This window comes from Neurospora hispaniola, assembly GCF_033458365.1.
Source record: "Neurospora hispaniola strain FGSC 10403 chromosome Unknown B0T23scaffold_6, whole genome shotgun sequence".
NCBI classification, from domain to species: domain Eukaryota; kingdom Fungi; phylum Ascomycota; class Sordariomycetes; order Sordariales; family Sordariaceae; genus Neurospora; species Neurospora hispaniola.
The window spans coordinates 2506801-2527592 of NW_026944411.1; the positions used below are offsets into that span (position 1 = coordinate 2506801).

Consider the following 20792-nt stretch of genomic DNA (forward strand, 5'->3'; position numbering starts at 1 on the left):
TTTGGTTAAGGTGAGGTAGAGGTAAGTAGCAGCTGCGGTGCAGAATTTGAGGATATTTGCCTGTTGTGTTTGCGTTTGAGTGGTCTGGAGTTTCGAGGCTATCGAGGACACTGAGTTGGGAGATTCGACCATCGGGTCATCTGTGACCGATACAGAGGTGGGAATGAATGATATGGGCTAAAACTGCCAGGTTGGTCATGCGCTATTGGCATTCTTCCGGCTAATAGAGGTTGACGATGGTGGGTCTAGGCCTGATCGTCGTTCAGATTTTTTTGAAGCTTCGGTTGTACGAGAGTTCTAGACGTCCATGTTGTAACAGATTCTGCGAGGGGAGCTTGCATATGCATATCTTCCCTGAGCTGAGCAACGTTGGTAGTTGTCGAGGGTTGTATACACTAGGAAAAACTTATCCTTTCCCAGATAATAAAATAATTTTGATACAAGAAAACGGAAGGTATTCCAACATCAAGAACATTTCATCCCTTTCTTGTTGTGTCTCGAGGTCAGTACCAACTCTAGCGACAGTAAGTTGGGATCGAAGCCACCTTGCCAAGCTCTCTCCTTCGCTATTAATTTGAACTGTCACTTACACAATCTCGCAGCCCAACAGACATAATCTTCACAACGGCACGACAAACTTTAGCTCTCGAGCTCCCTAAGAACAGCTCAACGGCGGAAAATACCCAACTAGACACACATAATCATCACCACCTTTCATAATGGCAACCCGCGCCGTTCCCCGCGCCCTCCGGGCCAGCAACATCTTCTCCACAGCAACCCGCCCAACCATCCCAATTCTTTCCTCAAGCCAAAGAGCCTTCCACATCAGCGCGACCCGTCTCCAAAAGAAGAAGAAGAACACCACCACCACCACCACCACCACCACCACCCCTACCCCTGGAGCGGGCGCCTTCGCCCGAACTGACGACTCGATCACCGTCGAATACCCCGAAGACCCCTCCAAGCTCCCCTCTTCGCAGCCAGTGGACAGCGGCATAGGAAGAGCGGGGCCGAATGTTTTCCCGACGCTTGCCACGTTTTCTCTCCAGGGAAAGGTGGGCGTGGTGACGGGCGGAGCGAGAGGGTTGGGGTTGGTGATGGGGCAAGGGATTGTAGTTAGTGGTGGGGATTTGGCTATTGTTGATTTGAACAGTGAGTTTTTTTTTTGGTTTCTTTTTTCTCGGGGTTGGGAGGTGATTAATGTTGAAGGAAGGATTAGGATTTTCACAGGGGCATGGTGAAGAGAAGAGGGGGTGAGAGTGAAGGTGAAAGTGAAGTAATGGTGAAGAATGGGAACACGGGAGACAGCGGGGAGGATCAAGTGAAAACGAAGAGCAATCCTGAGAAGAAGAAAACAGAAGCGCTGACAACCACCTCACAAAAAACAGAAGAAGAAGCAACCAAACAAGCCCAAAACATCGTCGAGACCTTCAAGAAGGACTATCCTTCCGCCAAGAAGTCCGTTATCTCTTCTTTACTCCCCTTTTCCTCTCCTCCCCTTAGTTTCTCCTTTCCTCCCACCCCTCTCACGATTTTTACTCATTACCATCTCAACTAACGTCCATCAGAATCCCCAAAGTAACAGCCCACTACGCCGACGTCTCCGACCCAGCCTCCGTCGACGCCTGCATCGCCGAGATCGTCGCCGAGCACGGCAAAATCGACAACCTCGTCACTTCTGCCGGCTTCACAGAGAACTTTGAAGCGGTCAATTACCCAGTAGACAGGCTGCGCAAGCTCTGGGGCGTCAACGTGGACGGGACGTACTTATTCGCTACGGCTATTGCTAGGCATCTGGTAAGTCGCACTGCCTCTGTTCAAATTATTCAAGACAAGCCACAGCTTAATAAGTTCGTCCTGGAAGACAAGACTAACTAACCATTTCACTCAACTTAGATGGACCGCAACTCCCCCGGCTCCCTCGTCTTCATAGGCTCCATGTCCGGCAGCATCGTCAACGTGCCCCAGCCGCAAACTCCTTACAACGCCTCCAAAGCGGCCGTCCGACACCTAGCCGCCTCTTTCGCGGTAGAATGGGCCAAAGCGGGAATCCGTGTCAACTGCATTTCCCCCGGCTACATGCTCACGGCTTTGACCAAAAAGATCCTGGACGAGAACCCGGACTTGAAGGAGAAGTGGACTTCGCTGATCCCGCAGGGCCAGATGGGTAACCCCGAGGATTTGATGGGTCCAGTCACATTCTTGTTGTCGGATGCTAGTCGGTATGTGACGGGGGCGGATTTGAGGGTTGATGGGGGGTATACTTGTACATAAGTGGCATGGGGAGGAAAAGGGGATTCGGTCTTGCGACGAAAAGTAGTTGGATGCGGTTGGATGGCTGTATTGAGGATGGGAGGGAAACGGTGAAATAAACGGTAGAGGGTGGTGGATGTGAACAGCTATAATCGAACAGCATTGTTTCGTGTATTCGAATTTATGTGCTTAGTGTTCATCTCTGGCCGTATCTGTGCACCATGTCGGTAGCTATTAACGGGAACATGTTCCAGCTGTTTGGATATGGTAAGACATAGCTCAACTATAAAGTTGTATTCTCGGGTGCTCTGATCCGTTGGTTGATATCCGCGTGTAGATGACTAGACTACTTTGCCATTTTGTTACCACCCTTAGGCATCAACCAAGTCGCGATATCTTTTTAAAGCCACTGCTTTACCGGACCTTAGTTCTACTGTGGTTAAAAGCACTTTACCCTTGCTTTAGACTCTACTATCATTAGAAAGCCCCATGTTTCTCATCGAGTCATCCGGAGATGATCTCCTCCCGATCTTCCTCGTTTATCGCTCGCTACGAGTTTCCTATTCTTGTTTCGCCTGTTTTTCACCAAAGCCTCAACCCTTATTGGCCCTCACCTTGACCTTGTACGCTAATCTCTAGCTGCCGCAGAAAAAGAAAACGTGGAGATTTCTCCACCTATTTACGTTTCCCCTCATAGGTCTCAGTCATGACTTGTGACATCTATCTGGACCAGGAGCCAGTGACGATGGCCAAACTAAAACCAGACCACAGGCATAACATGATCTCGACACCAACGTCTCCAGCTTTCCAACTCCCAAAGAAAAGAAGGGGGAAAACAAGCAGCGTAACTGAGCCGCGCTCGGTTGGCGGTGTGATACGCACAGGGGAAGGCAAGCAGCTGATCGGAGACCCATAGCTGAGCTCAAATTCCACAGCATGGCACAGGATGGAATTGATGTCGGGATGTAAAAGCCCAACAGACGCCTCTGATAGGGCTCCCAGACATGCGAGAGGAAGCCATCTTGCAAGTAGCGAGGGCCGGAAGACTGGCCGGTGGCAAAAGTCAGAACGTCTTCCTTTCTTCGAGGCGGGAATATGTAAATGTAAAGCAAGTGTCGTTATCGTGAACCCAGATGGCTGAGAAGGTTGGTATGGATGGCATGTCATATTGTCTCTCCATCCCCCGCTTTATCTCATACCATGTCTTGGCCTCTTGCGGCTCATGATGACTTACGGCCCAACAACCGTTGTCGATAGGCAGAAAATCCGTCTCATAAAAGAGTTGTTGCGAAGATTCCCGCGTGCTTGGCTGATCATATCATGCCGAAGTCAATCTTTTTCCTACCAATGGACTGGATCTATGTACTTGAGAATGAGGTGTGGTTGTGTTTTCTGACCCTTGGATCCGTGATCTGGGTCACACGACCCGTGAAGCCCCCGTGATTGGTGGCCGTCTCGACCCGTTATCCGTTGGGTGGAAGGAAGGGTAACGTCCCCGTCTCCGTCCCTCCCCGCAAACGGCAGATCAGTCACCAGAGAGTGCGGCTGCACTTATTTGAAGCACAACTTTCCACATATCCAAACAGCTTGTTTGTTGTCGTGAAGGGCTAGGCCGCTAGGTAGCCATACATGGGTTTGTTGCACTTTGTGCCACGACTTGCAAGTCAGCTGGGCGAGACAAGACGGGAAAGGATACGAGACGGCATGTCTTGGGCAACCCCGTTGGACAGTCCCGTGGAAGAGGGAAAGACGATATGACTGATCATGAAGCCGAGAAAGGAAGGCAGGTCGTTGTACACTAGGTGTTGATAGCTGGCTGTGGGCGACAAATGAAAGTCTAGCCGCCAGGTACCGAACGTTTTCTAGACCGAATGTAACAGAAGGCTTTTTGGTGCGGCAGGCTGTTACTGCTATAGTCTTATTCTGCCAAAGTTACCTCGATCTCGGGACCTTGAGAAGCCGGGTGTTGGATGGTTACCATCTATCCGAAGGGAGGAAGACGTGGGGGACTGGAGGCGCGAGGGGGGAGTAGAGCTGAGCTACCTAGGCTGCAGTGGGCGACGACGACATCTTGATTCGTTTGTAATCCCATCAAGAGGACAACAAGAATAACTGAAGGTAAAATGACCAATGCTTAGTCGGTATTCCTTCTTAGAGGTAGGTACACAGGAACCGAGGAAAAAAGAAAACTCGATGACAAAGTGCAAGAGTGAGAACCTGGATGGCCAAAGCCAGTTCGGGGTTACGTACCGGGCTGCTCAGGGAAGCTACTCTACGGTTACAGCAGCTATAGCATGCCCCTGTCACAAGTCAGGGCAGTCGATCTGTCACCTGCCACCTCAATTGACTCCTAGGAATGCCATGTGGGGATATCTTGTTGTTTGGGAAACATGGGAGTCCATACCTACCCCGTGTCGCCTTGGGGCCTACGAGCTTGGGAAAAATCAGAAATACTGTGATGAATGAACCTAATGCACGGCGAGGTTTGAGGGTGAAAAAGAAGAGGAACAACCAGGCCCGGATCTCATCTGCATCATTTCAACTGAAGTTGTCTAGAACCACTGGGTACCAAGAGGTAGTGGAGCCCGGGCCTCAACACCTATTTCGGCATCCGCGATGACACTAACACTGTAACACTGTGTTTAGCAGACCTTCTGTTAGTACTCATTGTTCCCTTGCGTGCCCAGCGCACCAACAGGAAGCGCTCCTCCCCCCCTGTCAGTCCAGGCCCCAGATCCTGGAGCCCTAGCGCAGCAGACGTGCCTTCCCTGGACGAGACACATGATGGTGCTTCTTCCACTTTGTTCATGACGGGAGCTAAGTACCTCTATCCATTCATAACCTAACCGCACCTGCTTCCCCTCGTTCCTCCGCTGGGCTGACTTGTTTGAACTTTTCACACTTCGTTCACTTCTTTCAACCTGACTACAGTACCTACCTCTAGGTACACACACCTAAACACATAAGTAGGTATTCTTCCGCACCCGGAATATCTATCTTGTACACGCCAACGGGCACATAACACCAACTTGGAATGAGCACGCGGCGCCCTCGCAGCCTAACGACAGTACAGCTGGTGGTCGGGTTGATATGACCCGGATATGCGGAACTTCCTCGCTGTTTCTACTTCTAGTACTCGGAGCATCTCAGCGGCCTCGCACCAGCGACGTTACCACGTTGGGTACCCGCCTCTAACACCCCTCCTCTTCGAAACCGCGCCCAGGACTTGTGTCTCAGCTTTACCTTGAAAATCCCCCCCGGGTGGCCTACGGTACTGTCCGGCATCTGCCCGCCTCAGAGGCAGAGACAGACACACACTTGCGTTGGTACGTGATGTTCCGTCGCGTGCCACGGCCCCCCGTCACCGCACTACACTATTCCTGCAATCAAGTAAATACCTACACTACCTACCCGGCTGAGCTCAGCTGGCAGCTCCCAGGCCCCCAAGCCTTCGGAGCATTGATGTTCTCAGTTGTGGTGCGGTACTAGCCTCCACTTGTCTTGAGCTCAGCTCGATCGTCACCGCCAGGGCAGGGCAGCTACCTTGTCATGCTTGCCGCCAGTCACTGTTGCCAGTGCTGCGCATGTGGGTGCGGACATCGGGCACTTGGCCTGCAAAAGTACGAGACTCCGAGAGCAGAATAAAGCAGTGGTGCTGTGTGCTTGGACTCACAGTCCTTGCCCATGTCCGGCATGTCCAGGTACCAAAATATGAGATAACATCATGTCCCCCCATCATTGTTCTTGTCCCTGCTTCTTCTCAACTTCCACTCACTTCTTCCTAACCTTTTTCGGCTGGTCTCCTGCTGCCCTGTTCGCGTTTAGCCGTCTGTTTGCTACCTTGCGCTTGCCTAACCATCTTACTCACGTCTCGTGCCCCAACTGAATCTGTTTGCATGTTTTCTGACTTCTTTCGTTCAGAAACTCCAAACCTCCCTGGACATCCTCCGTCACTGGCCCCCCTCCTTCCCAAGCAGTCTTCAATGGATCTGCTGCGTTAGTGTCGATATCCACAAAAGAAGCCGGCAGCTTTGGCTTGTAAGCAATGGTCGTCGGGCTACCCTGAGGTGCCCGTCGTCCTTTGCGCCCGTCTTGTCCTTCAGCCATGGATTTGGTACTGCCGCAAGGCATCATTATCAACGCTAGTGAGGTCTACACTCAACTGGCTAGTTTATCGGTCGTTTCCTCCGAGGTATTATGGCATTACTGGAACGGTGAGACTTGGACTCATACAAGCATTTACCCCCAAGAATCTGGCTAATGCGCATCTTTAGCATACACGGTGATCTCCAAGAAACTTGGTGGCGATCCCACTCACCTCCGCCTAGAGAACTTTTGGTGGCATGTTTGGGGCAGCAATAGAAGGAAGCTTTCCGGTCCCACTCTCGCCAGGCTCTATCAAGACATCTCAACCGGTCCAACAGATGTGCCTCTCGTGGTCCCAAAAAGAAGTCGTGAAATGCTAGAGGTCGGTTTTTTTTCTTAATAGGTATCAGGGCCGAAAGATGCTAACTGAGCCTCAGAGATCCAAGGCCCTTCTGGAGCAGATTAACGCGAATGGACAGGATCCGGCATCCACACAACAACTGGAGAAGAATAGGGTAGAGAGCCGTGATGTTACGGTCGCAATGAAAGCACCAACCCCATCTTCCTCAAGGCCACCTCCGCCACACCCGATCCTGAAAAAGCATAGCGCTCCCGTACCAGGACCTCGACATACTGCCAGGTTCGCTTCACCACCACGTGCCGGAGAGGGTGTGTCCACCACCAAGGGCGTGCCAGAGCCGTCAGCAATGCCGCCTCCGCCATTACCGACTGCGAGAAAGACAAAAACAACAGCAGAATCTCCAACTACAATGAGACCTCCGCCGCTTCCATCGCCAACCAAGCCCGAAAAGCCCACCGCGCAGTTACCTATTGCGCCTGCAGGTGGTAAAGCTAGCAAGCCTGTAACCGCCCGAAAAAAGGTCGTGGCGAATACAAAATTAGCGAAAAGACGGCCGGTAATTCCACGTAGGACAAGTTCACAGTCATCAACTGCAACCAATACCCAACAGCGTAAGGTGCCGGTGACAGCAGACCAGTCTCATCAAAGTACTCGGTCGCCAACTGTAGAGGAAGAGCCCTTCCAGGAGTCTCCTCCATCGATTACAGTGGCGTCCCCAACTTCGACCTTGGTAGAATCACCCTTAGAGGTCCCGGTCCCAAAGGTAGCAGAGGTCCCGGCTTCAACGTCAGTAGATCATTCCTCTCGGAGCTCGCAAGGTGGCTCAGTATTGTCCCAAGACGAGCAGAGGGCGCCGAGTGCTAAGGCAGCCGGAAAGAGGCCGGCGAGGCCTACAAGAAGACCTTCCTCTGGTGGGATTCTGCCTGTAACTATCGGCTCTCAAGAGCGGCGACCATTGTTCGTTAGTTCCGGGTTCATGCCTGCCCGGTCTCCCAGCTTACCTCGTAGTGAGCGGAATGTTCCGACGACACAGGAGGCTACGAGGAGGAATAGTGTGGAAAAGAAGCCACGTCGTGCGCCTGTTGCTGGGTTCGTGGCTGATCATGATAGTGGAAGTGACACACCCTCACCAGCGAGAACACGCACCACACGTGTCACCGAAGAGTCTATAGTTGGTTCACCTCGGCCGCCGCTCAGAGTCCCGTTGTTTTCTCAAAGGATGTCAGGGGAGCTCCCCTATTCATCACCACACGCAATGTCTCACAGACTTTCCGGCGAGATTCCGAATGTACAGGCCTTGACCGAGGAACCCACGACACAGGTGTCCGACACCACTGTTCAGGGGCAGTTTGACTCCGACGTGATAGCAACATCGTCTTTGGTTGAAGCCCGAGATATACCTGACTTTGTGTCGCGCCGGTCGAGGCCGTCGCCCTCGCTTCTCCACGAAGCATTCTCCCCAACACCTCCAAGCACCACTCCAACGATTCCCTTTGGCAGATCGAAGAGCCAACTCACGCTACTGTTGGCAAAGGATAATCACAGGAAGGTGAAGGAAACCCGTTAGTGGCGGATAAGGCAGTTTTTCGGACTGGTGTCGGATGGGGATGATCCATGGGGTGTGGCACCGCCGCTAGCGAGGCTCCCAGACCCTTCACCCCAAGAATCATCAGGAGGATCAGTCATAGAAGACAACCTTGTCCCAGAAGGACTATTTGTGCCCCCGCAATATAGCAGGGCCACCGGTACCTTTCGAATCCTCTACCGAAGCCAGAAGACCTGGTTACTCTGAGAATTTTAGCGTAAGTTCAGTTGCATTTTACAGGCGTTTCTTAATTTGGGTATGGAGAGCACACGGCGCAGAGCGTTGTCCCAGCATGGGCATTTCAGCGGCTATTAGGCCTACTCGTCATTTGCATATACGCATGAGTTTGGAGAAAGGCAGCATGTGGTTTACTTTGTTTGGTTATGTTTTGCGCTCATCCTTTTTTGAAGTGTATCAGTAGGTGATGTCGATTTAATGGGTGGGATGGGCTTAGGTATGGATGGACGTAAGTGCAAGATCGATGTACTGCCCTGGGGCTGGATAATGAACTTTTGAGCGTTTGTCGTTGCGAGAATATCACCGAATGAACAATATTATGCATGTTCCTGTAGAGAACTATGTGCAAGTTACTCTGTTTTCGCCTCCATCTAATCCTCGTAAGTGCTTCCGGGAAAGAAGAGTTTTAGTAAAGGTGTGAAGAGAGCAGATGTTATAGCGGGCAGACCATTATCTAACCATGCCATGTTCCTGCAAAAAAAGGGTACAGCTGAAGTAACCGAAGGTGGCAGCTCAGCAACTCAATGTGATATATCGCGGTGACTGCACTACAGAAGCTGTAATGAGAGCGAACGGAACAAATTAATAGGAATAAAACTGGTAAAGAGAAAATACAACAGAAAGTGAGGAAAGGGTGGCGAGAGAAATGAAGAGAGAAATGACGAGAAAGCTATGTTGAAAGATGGGAAGAAAGAGGTAAAGAGAGAAGTGGAAGGAGTCTGAAGAGAGTCTGAATCGAGGCCGAAGAGATATATCCAAGGTCTATCATACCGGTCTCTATAAACCCTAAAATATCCGTGTCCTTGTAATCACTACACGTCTATCTTACCATCCTTTGGGCATCCCGAGGGGTAAAGTTGTTTTCCCGCCATCGACATAGTAATAACTGTTCATTTCAAGAATAAGAGGTATTCGAAGAAAGAGATATTATATTCTCCAAGCAGGCTCCACGCGTGCTCATAAACCCGGCCCTTTCCATTGCGCCCTCGAGTCAACCCAAATCCATTGTCCCACTGTTCAACTGACACAGGACAAGCAAAGAAACGCATGAAAGAACAAGGAAAAACAAGAGCATCTTGGTAGCTCTTCCATCGTTCAATCAGTCAACAATCAGACACATTATCCATGCTTTATACTCTCGTATGAATCAAACCACCAAACCACCCGCTTTCCGGTTCTCCAACAGAAGTCTACTTATTACCGTTTGCTCATCCCCCACCAAAATCTACAACCCATCCCCACCCAACCTCGCCCCATCCACCTTTCCTTCCTCATCCCCATCACTCCCCACCCCAGCCATCTAAGCCTTCTCCGCATGCCCATCATTAAGCAACATCTCCAACACAATCTGTCCACCGGGCACCTCAGGATGACTCATGCAAATCTTGACCGTCCCCTTGGTATCCTGCAGTACTCCCGCCTGCAACAAAGTATGCGGCTGCGCATGCTGCTGTCCACTGCCCGTGGGGCCTCTAAACCCGTAGTCCAAACACCTTACATCGCGGCCGGCAATGATCTGCCGCAAGCGCCCGTTCTCGGCGTTGCGGACTTCGACATAATCCTCGTTGAACAAGAGGAGATACTGGCCAAACATGGTGGCTGCTTTGGCCTTTTTCTGTTTGCCCGAGTACTCCATGATCAAAGTGCGGGAGATCTCGCCGTGCTTGTCGACGTAGACGGCGCAGTCCTCGTAGGTGAGGAGGAATTCCTGGTCGTTGAGCTTGAACATGCCCAAGGGCCGCTGGTCCTTGATGCGGGAGGCGATGTTGGCGATGGCGGGGAGGTTGAGATCGCGCGGGATGGACTGGGTTACTTTTTTGTCGAGGGTCAGCAGCTCGAAGCCCTTGGCGGAGGCCACGGCAATGTAGCTTTGGAACAAGTTGAGCGAGTAGCACTCGGCGGGTATGTAAAATTCGTCGTAGTCGCGGAAGGACTCGGTCGCGCCGGAGCCGAATTTGCGGCTGCCGAAGATGCGGGATTTCTTTTCGGTTGCCTTTTGGAAGACGGGCTCGAGGACCTTGAAGGTGTTGTGCATGCCTTCCTTGCGTTTGTAGAAGAGAAGGGTACGGTCCTTCATGCGGGCGGTGGCAAAGAAGGTGACATCTTTGGCAAGACGCTGGGGAGCCCGTCTGGGGTTATCATGAACGGGGGACGGAAAGTTGGAGACGGGCGCGATCACGTCGAGGGGGTAGGAGATGAGTGACCTGTCGGAGATGAGGATGCAGACAGAGAAGTCCTCGAGGACTGCGATCTGGGTGACCTTGCTGATCTGGACAGAGCGTGTCCAGCCTCGGGGATTGGATGCTTCCGAGATGTAGACGCCATAATCCGTGCCAATGGCGATGATGGACTTGCCGAACGATTTGAAAGCGGTAGCACAGTTTACCTGAGCTCTGCATACCGGCGGGGGACCGCGGCCTTTACCGTATACCTCCTCCATTCCTCGTATCGCCCTGTCCAATGGTGTCCCACTAATCGGCACGCCCGGCTGCCTGCCGAAGGTCGAATAAGAATCGTACGCGAAAGCACCGTCAGAAAGAACTCGCAAGCGGAAAGGCTCGGCGTTCTGTGCATGTAGCGCTTCGGCGTGTCTTGTCTTCGCGTCCACAATCGCCTTACACCACTCCGAGCGGTCCAGGGCAGAGGAAGCGTAGAGCGTGTAAATCTCGTGGCCAAGGTGTTTTATCCTAAAGGGGTAAATGATCTTTCCATCGTCGACACCTGAACTTGTTAGACGGGTAACGGTGTTGAGGGATCCCATAGACGAACTTGTTGCTGAATGCTCCAGGCCGGGCCGATCGCCTCCATTAGAGGCAATCTTGTTAAGCTGTGTCCCGGATCCAGCGGTAGCCGCTGTACGGGTCAGAGGTGCTGCGAGACCTTTTTGTTTCGTAACAGGTTCGTCGTGCATGCTTTCCAGGAAGAGGAGTGGCATGGGTATAGGCTGTACACAATTGTCAGCAGGGTACACGGTGAAATATCGCACAAGGGCTTACCTCTTTCGACACGTCGTATTTCTTCTCATTCCTCCCGTCCTTGGTTGAGACCGCTTTGGCCAAGATGAAATAATGATCAAACAGCAGGGCCTGTGTGTCAACCCAGCGTACTCCCTTGGAACCCTGTCGCTGAAGCTCGCCTTGCTTGAGAAGCTCTCTCCCAAGGTGATCAAGATTGAGGACTGATTGGAAACCGGGTCGAAGGACTAGCTGCTGTTGTAGCTCAAGCAAGGACACCTTCTTGGTCATCTCAGCAACCCTGTCATCGCACTCCTTTGTGACTGACCTGATCTCGTCGATTGCCTTGATGAGGTTCTGCTTCTCTTCACTGTCTTCAATCGTGTTCTTCAGAACCGTGCTGAGCAACAAGGAATATCTTTGCAGACGTGTAATGGGCGCCTTCACAAACGTGGTCCATCCCAAACGCTTGGACCGCCTATGGTTTTGTACGTGTCCCAGAAACTCACGGAAGAGAATATTCCTATTACTTTCCTTTCGGATGAGGTACTCCGAATTCGGATAAGACGAGCAGTATTCGATGTAGATGGGCCTGGCCTTGCGAATCCACTCTCTGAACAAGTCACTAAACCCAACAATGAAGGGCGCCTGTTCCTGTTGGCGATACTTCAGCTGGGCAAGCAAGTGGTCCTTGTTGATCTGCTGCACCGTATCGACTTTGCCAAAGACTGCTTCCAGAAACTTGTCCCTCCTGCTGTTGGGAAGAACAGGGGGCTGGTGCACGCGGAGTTGATCTCTGTAGAGGAGCCGAACGACGTCGAGCTGGGCCATGTACTCCTCTTCACTGGTGACAATCTCGTGCAGAACATTTTGTCTCTCAATCTCCTTTTTGCTCTTCTTTTCGCAATCCTCCGGCTTGACTCCATGGAAGGTCGCCCAGTCCTGAACCACTGGATCATCAGAAAGCAGGTGATCCAGATTGGCCTTCTTCAGCGTTCTACCGCAGTGATGCGAGTAGCACCTTACTGGAATACCGTTATCGTTAAGTTTAGGGGCAGACTCTTCAGCCTCATGCAACTTGGGCGCGTAGCAACCATGGCCAGTGAGTTGCCACAAGACACCTGTCATGTGGCCGGCTCCAAACCTGACCCATTCCTCATCTGGAATCAAGAGACCGGACGCAAACATCGAGTCCACGACTGTAGCACTCAAACTTTCCGCGTCAGCAACGTTCATGGTAGGAACCTTGTGACAGAAAAGCTTCACAATTCCCTCTTCGATGGATTTTCTCTTGAGGTCCACTTCGCCGTCTGCCATCTCACGAATCCAGGCAGTAACGCTACTGAGCGCCCACGGTTCGGCGCAACGCTTAATCTCCGTAGCCGTGAGCTTCGATGGAATGAACTTCCTCTTCCTGCCAGGCAAGGTGATCATATCATAGGCAGCAAGCGACGTTGGTGTCCCAGAGTCGTAGCCATCCTGAGACACACTATGGTGGCTCAGATGAGAATGATGCTGGTTAGCATGCTTCAATGCTCTCCTCCGCTCCTCAGCGGCATCGGTTCTGGATCGTGCCGGTGTATGGACAGGAGGGGTATTGCTGTGGCTGGAAAGTGATATCGATCTCTCCACTGCAGCTTGACCTTGTTGGTCATACATGAGCCGCTGAGGATTTACATGCATATTGTACCCCTGTTGAGAAGCGACCCTACTAGGGGGCACTACCGACAGTACTGGACGGCTTTCGCCAAGAGGAGGAACAGCCGGAAGAGGCCGATTAGATATCCCAGGATGATAAAACATATCGGGATACTCTTCCTTCGTAGGCGAGTCACTTCCGCTGTGCCTGGAGTGAATCGAGACACGCTCATCTCCCTCATCGAAGCTCAGCCGGTGTGTTTGCGGGGCCTGAAGGCCACCGGTTCCACCATAGTCAACCGCAGCTTGGGAGAAGGGAGCATACTCGCTTCCCGTGTTTTGCGGATATGGCAACGGCCTGGGCCCTTGGTCAAAGTGGGCAGAAGTTGCGGGTGGGGAGCCAACTTCATTCCCGTAGTGCAGGTTTCCCGCATAGCCACCCCCATACAAGCCGAGATCCATTCCGCCAAAATCACTGTCCGTACCTTGTTCCTCAGGCGGCGGTGGTAACTCCCGTTGGTGTCCCGGCGGCTGTATCGGGTGTGTCGGCGAGGTCTGCTGCTGCGCTGCCGGAGGCTCCATATAAGTCGGGAACGATATCCCACCAAAGCCAAAACGTCGGTCGTCCATGTCCTCCTGCATGGCTAGAAGGCCAGCAGCACCTTCGGGGTCGCTCTCGTCGTCATCGTAGTCGTAAGTATTGGGATAGGTATCGGGGATATCATTTCTGTTCACTGTCGATGCATTAGAAGGATAGCGATGTACCGCCGCAGCGGATCCCACATTTGTCGAAGCAGTCGAACTGTAGCGGTGCAGTCCCTGGTCGTCCTCTGATATGTTGCCATTAACGCCACGGTACTGTCGTGACTCCACCTCCGAGATGATATCACCGAACAAGGCGTCTTGGGTTTGCAGCTCATTACTTTGCCCATTGGGCCCCCAGCTATGGTGCTCTGGCAAGTCATCCATGGGACGGCTAGGCAGCGGAGCATTTGTCGGGTGTCTTGTAAGCCCTCCGGGTGCTTGTGAATGCGGCGGAGGAGATGGCGCAGAGACCTGGGAATCCGATCTAGAGTTCCGACCGGAAAACGCGGCGTGATCCGCAGAAGCGTAACTAGGTCCGGCGGGCATCTGAACATGTGCAGTGGGATAGGGCGCCTGAGATGTCATGGTGTTATACGCCATGCCCGAGGCATTCACGGGATAGGACCCGTAGTACTGCTGAGTGTTGTACGCATTCGCCGGGGGGTAGGACTGGTCATATTGCGGTGATGTGGCGGTGGCAGAGGACGGAGGATACTGTGGACTACGGGCAGGCTCATAGCTGGGTATGGATGGAGCGGTAGCCGACTGGGGAGATTGCCCAAAGCCAGACTGCGGGATGCCGGGAGAAGTATAGCCATACGTGTATCCATTGTATCCCGAGGAAGCCACTGAAGCGACCGAAGAATGTCTCTGGGGCGTCGCCGTATTTGTGTTGGCGTACGCCGCCGGGTTATAAGCTGGCTGAGTGTAGGTTGTAGGGGTGGGCGCGTAGGTCGGGCTCGTCGGAGCGCCGTATCTCGAGGCCGGGGCGGGGTGGTACGGGAGGGAGGTCGATTGAGTGCGAGCAAAGGCCTGGGGGTTATATGTCGAGTGTGCCGGTGCGGGCGGCGGCGCGTTTGTTTGAGCCTGGTACTGGTGTTGATAGCCAGCCATGGCGATATGCTGAGATTTGTAGCTGAGGCGATTTTGGGCGGCCGGCGCATCCTGTGACGTGGGGCTGCCGAGGAAGAGCTCCTCCTCGGCCCTGCTGACAACGGGGACTCCAGTGTAAATGGCGGGCTGCTGGCGGGCAGCGCTCGGGTCGAACATGGCGGCATCGTCGCCCGTGTTGAAGCTCATGCGTCGCTGGGGAGGATACGGCGGGTTGCTGCTGTCCTGCGCGGCGCCGGCGACGGGGTATTGAGCAGGCGGCACATGGCCATAGCGGCGTGAATCGTCGCCGCGAAACGACATGGCGCTCGAGTGTTTGTCGTCGTCGTCGTCGTCGTTGTCGGTGTTGACTGTTGGGTGTATAGATGGTAGACGACCGCGATGGACGGCGCCGAGGTTCAGGCGAGCAGCGTCGTGCGATGGCTTCGTGGCGTCGAGCTCTCAAGCAACCTTCCACCGTACGCAAGGCCGTGACGGGTCGATGAGAGCGAAATTAAGTGTCGGAAACAATGGCGACGGGATTGCGGATTCAGGCAAGGTCGCTCGGTGGTGGTAAGGTCTGAATGGGATGCACGTGGGTAGGATAACAGCTTGTTGTCAGTCAGATGCAGTCTGGGGGTGGCATTTAGCGCGCGGCCAGTGGGGCCTCCGTTATATCATATCCGACGGGTATCTTTTTGTTGTATCGTAATCGTATGTACACGTCTTTATACCAATGATTACTTCATCCGCCAGCGAGTTGGGTGAGATGGTTTTGATGTGATTTTGGAAAACTACTGTAAAGGTGCCCTTCCAATGTAGGATCCTGCAACTCGGGTGGCTGGCATGCCTGCCGGACGCAGACTGATGTAGAGGTATGCAATCACATTGAGTCGGACTCCGGCGTCTGACTCTTGTCGAACGTCCAAGTCGTCGGCCTGTCACAAGGCGCAGGCGAGAAGTGATGTGTATGACTTAGTAGTAGGATAGAGAGTACGTACTAGGTATAGAGGTATCAGATGGCGGTCGATAACACCTGGCAGCCAAGGTAAACCATTGCCCTGACGGCGCCTTCAATCAGGTGTGTAACGTCTGCTCGGGTAGGTAAAACCTGCCCGGGACTGTAAGACCCCCAGTCCGGTCCTAGGTAGCTGTTCTCCTCGGTCAGTTCCTTCTAGGTTTATCACAGTTCCATTGGGTATGTAATTTAGGGGCCTTGTACATTGCGCGCACGGGTTGATGGATGGAAGTGTGGAACAAGGGAACTAGGGTACAGGTAGACTACCTAGGTTCCAGGCTCCCACCGACATCTCCCTCCCATCAGAACGGCACACAAGGCTGGCGCTGTCTTCGGCCCTGTCACAGCGCGGGGACTGACTGCAACTTGGTCAGGATTGTCGCTTCAAACTTTTGGGTTTCTGTCTCTTCAGTTCCCGTTCAGAGGAAGGCCACTCCCATAGTTAGAGTGTCAAGCACTTATACAATGTTCCTCTGACTAGTCCTGCCTACTGACAGTCGACTCACTTGGTTGTCAGGTAAACAGCAGGTGCTTTGCTGCACATGGTAGTCACGATGACTTCATTCTGGTATAAAGCCCAGGCCTGGTGGCCTGGTGGGATTCCATCTGGACTTCTCCATCTTCATCACTTCAATACAATCCAGATTACCAGCGCCATTGCATGTGTTGCAGTCTTGCTCTGACAAGTCTAACAATCTCACTCCCACCAGCCGGACAAAAGTCAAGATGGCTGGCAACAACGGAAACAGCAACAACAACAACAAGGGTAGCTCCACGGGTCAGTCTTCCAACGCCCAAGGAAACAGCTCCTCTGGAGGAAAATCCTCTGCCAATTCCAAGTAAGTGAAACCCAACCTTCGCTTCTCTATGGGTCTGACCTAAACCCTCCTCCTATCTCCAGCGTCACCGAGTTCTCCAAAATCAACCCCGGTCAACCCATGTCTGACTACGAGTACCTCAAGCCCTGGGGCGGCAAGAAGGGGTTTATGCTTTCCTACGGGATCAAGCCTACCCCCGAGGGCTTCGAGGAGGCCAGAGATCTGATTGATCAGATGAGGGAAGAGTCAGGGTTTGGCAAGAGTCCTTACCGTAAATAGGAGGGTGAGAAATTAGACAACTGATCTGTTGTCGATTTCTGCTCTAAAGACGAGTTAACGGAGACCAGCTCAAGGAGGGCGGCCTGCGCAAAACAAAAGTTCAAGCCACACCCAGTCCAGACTTGGGCCAGCCAAGCCCGTTGAATAGCCTCCTAGTGGTGAGACGTCATGGTGTTACGGCAGTTAATAGAACATAGACGAATGGATGGAGGTTTCGAAATAGAAGTGCAACCCATTGTGCAAGGCATCCTCTCTCTTGGCTTGTGATTTGTGAGGTGCGTGAGAGGCAACCGACCTGCTTTAAGTTACAAGTCAAAGGTACCTGTCTGGAGCCTGTCTACAGGAGAATGACATGATGCAAGTGATGAGGTCTGCGCGCCTCAGCAAGCAAGCCCACGCAAAACAACTGGCAGCTCTAAAGGAAGGGTTGTTGGTCTGTGCTCCCAAGCAGTTACGCTAGTGTAAACGGGCAGCAAAGCTATCTCTTATCGTATTATATAACCTAGGCTCACTGTCGTCACACTCTAGCCCATCTGGACACTCGCCATCCCATCTTCACAAGAGCATCTCAGATCTGTATTGTGGTTGAGACTGACCTAAGCGCAAGCACAGTACTACATCAAATATGACTCGTCACCTCGGAATATAAAGAGAACACAACTAATCCAAGCGATGGTTCCTCAAACAGGGAAACGGGTAGCCAAGTGATCACGTCGAAATGATGAAGCAGCGCGTGTACAGCCTCGGCTGCTGGGCGTTTGTCGAATTGGTTTACATACAGAGGAAGAGTAAAGTGACCAATCAGCTTCGAGTTTGCTTAAATGTTCCCCTGGATCTGATTGAATTGCCAGGGACTCCTGTCAAACTCTCTGTTCTACTTTCTGCTGTCCCCTCGTTGTTTATTGTTTAGCAGGGTCCCGTGCATCATCTCTTTTCTTGGGCTGCTCGAAGCCGATATCTTATAGTCCGGGGGAATCGGCTTTGAACTCATCAAGCAAAGTCTCTAGCAATAGGTATTCACTGTTGGCGCAGACCGCGGGCATAGGACGCGGTGGTGTCAGAAGGCGGAATGCCTCAGCCTTCGGATTCCCTCTTTGCCGCGGCAATATCCAACAAAGGACTGTTTGGGATTCGGCTGGGTCGGGTGCTTTCAGCCCTACGGCAGCCGCCGTGTTCACGGCCTAGGTCTGTCTTTTGTACATATGGGCAGCTCGGAATCTAGACTTTGAGGTCATCGTGTGAGTCTCCAACCGGCATCGAGGTTATCAAGATCTTATCAGATGGTCGGATCAACGGCATCAGGGCAAAATGGTGCGAACAGAAAGGAAGCCAGAGGAAACACCCCACTTCATGGAATTGTGTGCTGGCCTGAAACGGCCCCGCGATCAATGACACCAAAGTGCTGGCCGATGTCGTCGTACATACATCGGTTGCTTCTTGCTAGCAAATGAAGGTCATGTTCGGTTGTTGCTGCTGATGCTGTCGTTGACATTCGGTACCCCAAGATGCCGAGAAAAAAATGCTCTCCTCTGGCAATTTCAAACATCAAAGTTGGATCAAGCTCCCGTTCGAGTTGAGGCATCAAAATAACATCATCTCCATCAATGTTTCCCCTTGTCCTGACAATGACAAGGCCAAGACCCCTCATAACGGCTCTCTTTCCAGTGTGGCCGGAACTGCTGCCGAATTTGTAAGCGCCACTCAATCATACTGCGAGAACGAGATGACGGCAATGCGGGGTTCTGGTTCGTTCATCCCCTGCCTGACGAACCCCACCTGGACGCCAACGATCCTCGGACGGACGTCGGACTCCTTGCTGTTCCCCCGTGGCTCCCCGCTCCTTCAGGTTCAAGTATAACGTAGCCGATTTTTCTCCCAAGATCTTCTCTGCTGCTTTTTCTGCTTCAGTAAACACACAACCTTCCAGAGACCCAAACAAACCGCTTCCTACCCAAGCACTTTTAAATCCGTCAAAATGGTCAAGGCTGGTAAGCACGATTCCGTCTACAATGCGTCACATTCATCCCACCGTCACGTTCTCGAGGTTGCCTTGCGGCTACCCATCCGCCATCAGACGATCCGAGTGGAGGGATCGGTTACCCACGCGTTGGTTTGAGCGAGTTTTCTGCTCATGGCCGGACACCTTGATGGGTACCTCAATCGTCACCTCCCTCGACGATTGACGCAAGAGGAACTTGGAGAACCTCTTTGGCTACTGGGACCCTGCATTATTGGCTAGAAGACAGTACGGCTAACCTCTTCTTCTTTCATATTCGTCCAGTCGCTGTCGTCCGTGGTGACTCTAACGTCAAGGGCACCGTGATCTTCGAGCAGGAGTCCGAGTCCGCTCCCACCACCATCACCTACGATATCTCTGGCAACGACCCCAACGCCAAGCGCGGCTTCCACATCCACACCTTCGGTGACAACACCAACGGCTGCACCTCTGCCGGCCCTCACTGTAAGTGAACTGAGCCCGGGGAACGTGTAACGTGGAAGAGGGGAGGAAGTGATCATCATCAAAGCGCTAGACTGACCAATGTGCCCTTACCCACCCGCAGTCAACCCCCATGGCACCACCCACGGTGACCGCACCGCCGAGGTCCGCCACGTCGGTGATCTCGGCAACATCGAGACCGATGCCCAGGGCAACGCCAAGGGCACCGTGACTGACAACCTCGTCAAGCTCATTGGCCCCGAGAGCGTCATTGGCGTATGTTCACCCACAGCTCACAACCTACAATGTTTCCTCTTGCTAACTTTTCCAACAGCGCACCGTCGTCGTCCACGCCGGCACTGACGACCTTGGCAAGGGTGGCAACGAGGAGTCCCTCAAGACTGGTAACGCCGGTCCCCGCCCTGCCTGCGGCGTCATTGGTATCTCCCAGTAAACGTCTCAACTGGTCGGATGATTTGCGTTGTTAGACTACTGTTTCAACGTGACCTGAGATAGTCTGTGGTCAAGCAGCGTGAATAAAACTGTAAAAGTGAAAAAAAAAATAAGCCAGCCAATTTCGGAAGTTACTGTGACTGTGATCCAACCCAGTGTTTGATATGCAGAGACCGATCGCTATACTGCCATTGGCACCAAAATATTCATACTGCTTGCCTGGTCGCAATTCACAACTACCTATATAGCTTCAAAGTATCTTGGTCATATGAAAGCGAAAAACGTCGTCTGTCATCGTCGATGAATCCTGCATATGTAGCTCTTCCCCAAACCGTTCCTATTCTATGAAGCTTGATCCTTGCTTGAAGCTCTAGCTCGGGAGCTTGGGAAGCTGGGCTGTCACAGCATTCAGCTTATATGCTCCAATCGTTTGCGGGCGACGCAATCGGAAGTGGAAGCTTGCAGAAGAGAACAGCTGTGATCTTAGACATGGATGTTATAAATAATTGGACAAAAGCTTCTCTAATCTCCAAAACATTTATGCTCACTGATAAATCTACAGTCACCCACCTTCACACAGACACACTCACCACTACGAAGTTACTTTTTCAACCCCAGAGTTATCCCAGATTCCATCTGATCCTCCAATCTGGCAACTCCTCCTTGTCGTGAATATCCATCTTATACTAATCTACGATCAAGTCATGCCCAAGAGTAATCACCAACACGTCCCACCTGGGTATACACTAGGAACTTTCATCTCCAACTTGGTTTCGACGCCAGCCCAACTATGCACGTCTTGGCCTGGCCACGGGAACAGATCGTATAGAGTTCCTTGGCTTTGGCGAAGCTGGGAAATCGTCAAATTTGAATTTCCGCGTGGTCACGTTGAAGCTGAAGGCTTTGGTCTTTGACGCATGAGATAAGAAATGGTAGAAAGAGAGAGGCCAGCTCTTAGTCATGGTCCTTCTTGCTGTGCTTGACGTGGACTTTGACAAT

The 20792-nt window shown here is 52.4% G+C and overlaps 5 protein-coding genes across 5 annotated transcripts; 4 read left to right on the forward strand and 1 right to left on the reverse strand.

The window, feature by feature from the left end:
• Positions 1-719: 719 nt before the first annotated feature.
• On the forward strand, positions 720-2274 carry B0T23DRAFT_321652 (uncharacterized protein; the record flags this gene model as incomplete). The annotated part of the gene is made up of 4 exons (XM_062835251.1): positions 720-1152; positions 1389-1458; positions 1569-1797; positions 1897-2274. The coding sequence occupies 4 exons, from the start codon at positions 720-722 to the stop codon at positions 2272-2274; spliced, it is 1110 nt and encodes a 369-aa protein (XP_062691042.1).
• A 3924-nt stretch (positions 2275-6198) lies between these two features.
• On the forward strand, positions 6199-8473 carry B0T23DRAFT_199212 (uncharacterized protein). The gene is made up of 3 exons (XM_062833351.1): positions 6199-6467; positions 6528-6721; positions 6777-8473. Exons 1-3 carry the CDS (start codon positions 6359-6361, stop codon positions 8265-8267), a joined length of 1794 nt encoding a protein of 597 aa, XP_062691043.1. The 5' UTR covers positions 6199-6358; the 3' UTR covers positions 8268-8473.
• Positions 8474-9787: 1314 nt separating this feature from the next.
• On the reverse strand, positions 9788-15112 carry B0T23DRAFT_342743 (CNH domain-containing protein; the record flags this gene model as incomplete). Its single annotated transcript, XM_062835908.1, has 4 exons — positions 9788-11243; positions 11292-11466; positions 11519-12965; positions 13134-15112. The coding sequence occupies 4 exons, from the start codon at positions 15110-15112 to the stop codon at positions 9823-9825; spliced, it is 5022 nt and encodes a 1673-aa protein (XP_062691044.1). The 3' UTR covers positions 9788-9822.
• Positions 15113-16532: 1420 nt separating this feature from the next.
• Positions 16533-16903, forward strand: B0T23DRAFT_430809 (uncharacterized protein; the record flags this gene model as incomplete). The annotated part of the gene is made up of 2 exons (XM_062840271.1): positions 16533-16645; positions 16708-16903. 2 exons carry the CDS (start codon positions 16533-16535, stop codon positions 16901-16903), a joined length of 309 nt encoding a protein of 102 aa, XP_062691045.1.
• A 1578-nt stretch (positions 16904-18481) lies between these two features.
• Positions 18482-20078, forward strand: B0T23DRAFT_199294 (superoxide dismutase [Cu-Zn]). Its single transcript, XM_062833352.1, has 4 exons — positions 18482-18891; positions 19185-19364; positions 19465-19616; positions 19675-20078. The coding sequence occupies exons 1-4, from the start codon at positions 18879-18881 to the stop codon at positions 19792-19794; spliced, it is 465 nt and encodes a 154-aa protein (XP_062691046.1). The 5' UTR covers positions 18482-18878; the 3' UTR covers positions 19795-20078.
• Positions 20079-20792: the final 714 nt, after the last annotated feature.